At 50.4% G+C, this 6,691-nt stretch overlaps 1 protein-coding gene across 1 annotated transcript; it reads right to left on the bottom strand.

The window, feature by feature from the left end:
• Positions 1-559: 559 nt before the first annotated feature.
• LOC124030477 (transmembrane protein 245-like) lies at positions 560-2,827 on the bottom strand. The gene is made up of 3 exons (XM_046341808.1): positions 2,321-2,827; positions 1,788-2,003; positions 560-765 (listed from the first exon to the last, which is right to left on the bottom strand). The coding sequence occupies exons 1-3, from the start codon at positions 2,487-2,489 to the stop codon at positions 560-562; spliced, it is 591 nt and encodes a 196-aa protein (XP_046197764.1). The 5' UTR covers positions 2,490-2,827.
• Positions 2,828-6,691: the final 3,864 nt, after the last annotated feature.

The raw sequence follows: 6,691 nt of genomic DNA, 5'->3' as shown, positions 1-6,691 counted from the left end.
GGGAAGATCATTCAGTGGGGTTTATTAACCTGTAGGTGATCATTCAGTAGTAATAGAGTTAACCTGTAAGGAGATCATTCAGTAGTAATATTAATCCATAGGGTATCATTCAGTAGTAATATTAGCCTCATAGATATCATTCTAGTCATATTAACCTGTAGGGAGATCATTCAGTAGTACAGCACCTGTAGATCATTCAGTAGTAATATTAACTGTGAGATCATTCTAGTAGTAATATTTAGCCTATAGAGATTTGATTCAGTATTATTAACTCATAAGAGATCATTCATATATCACAGAGAAGACCAGCTCCTGCCTCTTCACCCAGCTTCAACACTTACCTTAACTGTCCAGAACCGTTACCCCAGGGTAGACAGCACACTACCCTGCTGCTAGCCGATCAAAATCACACAATCACTGTGGATAACAATTGTGTTGTATCTTGTCTACAGTGTTGTATGCATCAGCACCCTCCAGCGGTGACCAGAGATAGATCAGGAAGTGGTTTATAAAAATACAGGGTGGCTGTGTGTCTCAGGGAGTTTGGCAGGGTGGCTGTTTATCTTATGGGGTTGGCCAGGGGGTGGGCCATTACCTTGGTGTCAACGCGTAGCAGGAACTGAACGAGTCCTTTGATTGGTCCAGGCATGATGGCGTCCTGTCGCTCACGGCCAAACTTCTCCAGTCCTACCCACCATGACGACAGAGTCTTCTCAGCGAACCGCTTCAGACCAAAATGTACCACCAGCTTCTTCAACACCCACACTGCAACACACACACACAAACACACACACACACACTGTTATGCATTTGTGTGTGTGTGTGTGTGTGTGTGTGTGTGTGTGTGTGTGTGTGTGTGTGTGTGTGTGTGTGTGTGTGTGTGTGTGTGTGTGTGTGTGTGTGTGTGCGCGCGCCAGAGTCAATGTGTGTGTGTGTGTGTGTGTGTGTGTGTGTGTGTGTGTGTGTGTGTGTGTGTGTGTGTGTGTGTGCGCGCTCGCCTGGGTCGTGTGTGTGTGTGTGTGTGTGTGTGTGTGTGTGTGTGTGTGTGTGTGTGTGTGTGTGTGTGTGTGTGTGTGTGTGTGTGTGTGTGTGTGTGTGTGTGTGTGTGTGTGTGCTCGCCTGGGTCGGTGTGTGTGTGTGTGTGTGTGTGTGTGTGTGCGCTCGCCTGGGTTGGTGTGTGTGTATGTGTGTGTGTGTGTGTGTGTGTGTGTGCGCTCGCCTGGGTCGGTGTGTGTGTATGTGTGTGTGTGTGTGTGTGCGCTCGCCTGGGTCGGTGTGTGTGTATGTGCGTGTGTGTGCGCTCGCCTGGGTCGGTGTGTGTGTGTGTGTGTGTGTGTGTGTGTGTGTGTGTGTGTGTGTGTGTGTGTGTGTGTGTGTGTGTGTGTGTGTGTGTGTGTGTGTGTGTGTGTGTGTGCGCTCGCCTGGGTTGGTGTGTGTGTATGTGTGTGTGTGTGTGCGCTCGCCTGGGTCGGTGTGTGTGTATGTGTGTGTGTGTGTGTGTGCGCTCGCCTGGGTTGGTGTGTGTGTATGTGTGTGTGTGTGTGCGCTCGCCTGGGTCGGTGTGTGTGTATGTGTGTGTGTGTGTGTGCGCTCGCCTGGGTCGGTGTGTGTGTATGTGTGTGTGTGTGTGTGTGCGCTCGCCTGGGTCGGTGTGTGTGTATGTGCGTGTGTGTGCGCTCGCCTGGGTCGGTGTGTGTGTGTGTGTGTGTGTGTGTGTGTGTGTGTGTGTGTGTGTGTGTGTGTGTGTGTGTGTGTGTGTGTGTGTGTGTGAGTGTTTCAGATATTACCAGCCACTGGGATAGGCAGTAGTTGTAGCATCCAGAGATTGAGCCAGACTTGGACCAGTACAAAAGCCCAGGCCAGCAGGACAAAGTAGATATCACTGGCTCTTTGGGACCCCTTCTCCTTCTGGAAGAGACCCCCCAGCTCAGGACGGGCCTGACGGGGGAACGGGAAGACAGAGGGGGGACCGGAAGGGCCAGGGCCCACAGAGTCCACCCCATCTACAGAGAGAGAGGAGGGGGAGATGAGGAAAGGAAGGAGTGAGGAGAGGAGAGATGAGAGGTGTTAAGCCGTTGTGCCTGTGACAGTCAAGACAATGAAGTATATTTGGATTGAAAACGTGATTGAAAGTGGTCGTTAAATCAGTCCAAACCTTCAACATCTACTGAATTAATATAGAATTATGACTTAGAGAGCTTTTTGTGGCTGATGGTTAGTTACTGCAGTACAACGCCTACGTTTGTGTGTGTGTGTGTGTGTGCGTGCGTGCGTGCGTGCGTGCGTGCGTGCGTGTGTGTGTGTGTGTGTGTTATCTGACCTGCGGAGACACTGCTGGTATCTCTCTCGGGGCCCAAGTGGAGGTTACTGCAGGAGATGGCCATGTAGATGGTGTTAGCAGCGAACGACAACACCTGTCCTGACAGCTCACCCGAGTTGCCAGGGACAGGTGGTTTCTCTTGAGAGCCCACGATGAGGAGCGTGACCATGATTACAAACACAGGAACTCTCCACGAGCCAGTCAGAGACACTAGAGAGTGTGGGGGGGTGTATGGTGAGAGGGGAGTATGGCAGTGTGATGATTAATGAACAGTAGACTCCTTTTGAAACTACATCAGAATGTACTACTACCCCCCCTGTAAATACCTCTGTCCTAGCAGTGTTTCAGCTCTCATCAAATATATGTCATTTAGCAGACGCTTTTATTCAAAGCGACTTACAGTCATGTGTGTATACATTCTACGTATGGGTGGTCCCGGGGATCGAAATACCTGTCCTAGCAGTGCTTCAGCTCTCATCAATGTACTACTACCTCCCCCTGGAAATACCTCTGTCCTAGCAGTGCTTCAGCTCTCATCATAATGTACTACCCCCCCCTGTAAATACCTCTGTCCTAGCAGTGCTTCAGCTCTCATCAGAATGTACTACCCCCCCTGTAAATACCTCTGTCCTAGCAGTGCTTCAGCTCTCATCAGAATGCTCAGCTCAGTCAAAACTGTTCGCTGCTCTGGCTCCCCAATGGTGGAACAAACTCCCTCACGACGCCAGGACAGCGGAGTCAATCACCACCTTCCGGAGACACCTGAAACCCCACCTCTTTAAGGAATACCTAGGATAGGATAAAGTAATCCTTCTCACCCCCTCCCCCCTTAAAATATTTAGATGCACTATTGTAAAGTGGTTGTTCCACTGGATGTCATAAGGTGAATGCACCAATTTGTAAGTCGCTCTGGATAAGAGCGTCTGCTAAATGACTTAAATGTAAATGTAATGTAAATGTAAATACCTCTGTCCTAGCAGTGCTTCAGCTCTCATCAATGTACTACTACCCCCCCTGTAAATACCTCTGGCCTAGCAGTGCTTCAGCTCTCATCAATGTACTACTACCCCCCCTGTAAATACCTCTGGCCTAGCAGTGCTTCAGCTCTCATCAATGTACTACTACCCCCCCTGTAAATACCTCTGTCCTAGCAGTGCTTCAGCTCTCATCAATGTACTACTACCCCCCTGTAAATACCTCTGGCCTAGCAGTGCTTCAGCTCTCATCAATGTACTACTACCCCCCTGTAAATACCTCTGTCCTAGCAGTGCTTCAGCTCTCATCAGATGTACTACTACCCCCCTGTAAATACCTCTGGCCTAGCAGTGCTTCAGCTCTCATCAGATGTACTACTACCCCCTGTAAATACCTCTGTCCTAGCAGTGCTTCAGCTCTCATCAGAATGTACTACTACTACCCCCTGTAAATACCTCTGTCCTAGCAGTGCTTCAGCTCTCATCAATGTACTACTACCCCCTGTAAATACCTCTGGCCTAGCAGTGCTTCAGCTCTCATCAATGTACTACTACCCCCCTGTAAATACCTCTGGCCTAGCAGTGCTTCAGCTCTCATCAATGTACTACTACCCCCTGTAAATACCTCTGGCCTAGCAGTGCTTCAGCTCTCATCAATGTACTACTACCCCCCTGTAAATACCTCTGGCCTAGCAGTGCTTCAGCTCTCATCAGAATGTACTACTACTACCCCCCTGTAAATACCTCTGTCCTAGCAGTGCTTCAGCTCTCATCAATGTACTACTACCCCCCCTGTAAATACCTCTGTCCTAGCAGTGCTTCAGCTCTCATCAGAATGTACTACCCCCCTGTAAATACCTCTGTCCCAGCAGTGCTTCAGCTCTCATCAGAATGTACTACCCCCCCCTGTAAATACCTCTGTCCTAGCAGTGCTTCAGCTCTCATCAGATGTACTACTACCCCCCTGTAAATACCTCTGGCCTAGCAGTGCTTCAGCTCTCATCAGAATGTACTACCCCCCCTGTAAATACCTCTGTCCCAGCAGTGCTTCAGCTCTCATCAGAATGTACTACCCCCCTGTAAATACCTCTGTCCTAGCAGTGCTTCAGCTCTCATCAGAATGTACTACTCCCCCCTGTAAATACCTCTGTCCTAGCAGTGCTTCAGCTCTCATCAGAATGTACTACCCCCCCTGTAAATACCTCTGTCCTAGCAGTGCTTCAGCTCTCATCAATGTACTACTACCCCCCTGTAAATACCTCTGTCCTAGCAGTGCTTCAGCTCTCATCAGAATGTACTACTACCCCCCTGTAAATACCTCTGTCCCAGCAGTGCTTCAGCTCTCATCAGAATGTACTACCCCCCTGTAAATACCTCTGTCCTAGCAGTGCTTCAGCTCTCATCAGAATGTACTACCCCCCTGTAAATACCTCTGTCCTAGCAGTGCTTCAGCTCTCATCAGAATGTACTACCCCCCTGTAAATACCTCTGTCCTAGCAGTGCTTCAGCTCTCATCAATGTACTACTACCCCCCTGTAAATACCTCTGGCCTAGCAGTGCTTCAGCTCTCATCAGAATGTACTACCCCCCTGTAAATACCTCTGTCCTAGCAGTGCTTCAGCTCTCATCAGAATGTACTACCCCCCCTGTAAATACCTCTGTCCTAGCAGTGCTTCAGCTCTCATCAGAATGTACTACTACCCCCCTGTAAATACCTCTGTCCCAGCAGTGCTTCAGCTCTCATCAGAATGTACTACACCCCCTGTAAATACCTCTGTCCTAGCAGTGCTTCAGCTCTCATCAGAATGTACTACTACCCCCCCTGTAAATACCTCTGTCCCAGCAGTGCTTCAGCTCTCATCAGAATGTACTACCCCCCCTGTAAATACCTCTGTCCCAGCAGTGCTTCAGCTCTCATCAGAATGTACTACCCCCCCCCCCCTGTAAATACCTCTGTCCTAGCAGTGCTTCAGCTCTCATCAGGATAATATACCCCCCTGTAAATGCCTCTGGCCCCTGGCAGTTATTCAGCTCTCATCAGAATGTACTACCCCCCTGTAAATACCTCTGTCCTGTGCAGTGCTTCAGCTCTCATCAGAATGTACTACCCCCCTGTAAATACCTCTGTCCCAGCAGTGCTTCAGCTCTCTTCAGGATATTACTACCCCCTGTAAATGCCTCTGTCCCATAGTTAGCTGTCTCATCAGGAATGTGCTACTGCCCCACCCCCCTGTGATACTATCTGTCCCAGCGATTAGCTAGGCTCTCATCCAGGATGTGCTGCCCCCTGTAGTATCTGTCCTGGCGGTTAGCTGATATAAATCCCAGGATGTTAACTCACTGCCCACCTGTAGTATCTGATACGACGGACAGTGAAATATCTTCAGGATGTACTGCCCCCTGTAAATGCCTGTCCTGTGATTATTCATTCTCGTCGGATGTGCTACTGCCACATGTGGAGTACATCTTGTCCTGGCAGTTGGCTGCTAATATAAATCAGGATGTGCTACTGCTACCCCCACGTAAAATGCCTCTTGTCCTAGCAGTGCTTCAGCTCTCATCAGAATGTATCACCCCCTGTAAATACCTCTGTCCTAGCAGTGCTTCAGCTCTCATCAGAATGTACTCCCCCTGTAAATACCTCCTGTCCTAGCAGTGCTTCAGCTCATCAGTATCTTTTAACATTTCCGCCTGAAGGTTAACACCCCTCCCTCTCTCCCAGCACACAACCAGCTGTCGATTAATACTAAAGACTAAATATCCTGAGACCACGGCCACACACTTGACCTTATACACTTCCTTATCTTATGATGGAACATAAGTTACCTCCACTCCCTCTCCCTCTCCCACTCCCTCTCCCACTCCCTCTCTCTCTCTCCCTCTCCCTCTCCCACTCCCTCCCCCTCTCCCTCTCCCTCTCCCTTCCCTCTCCACTCCCTCTCCTTTCCCTCTCCCTCTCCCTCTCCCTTTCCCTCTCCTTCTCCCTCTCCCTCTCCCTCTCCCTTTCCCTCTCCCTCTCTCCCTCTCCCTTCCTCTCCCACTCCCTCTCCCTCTCCCTCTCCCTCTCCCTCTCCCTTTCCCTCTCCCTCCCTTTCCCTCTCCCTCTCCCTCTCCTCTCCTCTCTCCCTCTCCCTTCCCTCTCTCTCTCCCTCTCCCTTTCCCTCTCCCTCTCCCTTTCCCTCTCCCTCTCCCACTCCCTTTCCCTCTCCCTCTCCCACTCCCTTCCCTTTCCCTTTCCCTCTCCCTCTCCCTCTCCCTCTCCCCTCCTCTCCCTTTCCCTCTCCCTTTCCCTTTCCCTCTCCCTCTCCCTTCCCTCTCCCTTTCCCTCTCCCTTTCCCTCTTCCCTCTCCTCTCCCTCTCCCTTTCCCTCTCCCTCTCCCTCTCCCTTTCCCTCTCC

The sequence above is a fragment of the Oncorhynchus gorbuscha genome, unplaced genomic scaffold (genome assembly GCF_021184085.1).
Source record: "Oncorhynchus gorbuscha isolate QuinsamMale2020 ecotype Even-year unplaced genomic scaffold, OgorEven_v1.0 Un_scaffold_11916, whole genome shotgun sequence".
NCBI lineage: Eukaryota > Metazoa > Chordata > Actinopteri > Salmoniformes > Salmonidae > Oncorhynchus > Oncorhynchus gorbuscha.
This window is presented reverse-complemented; position numbering and strand designations above follow the sequence as displayed.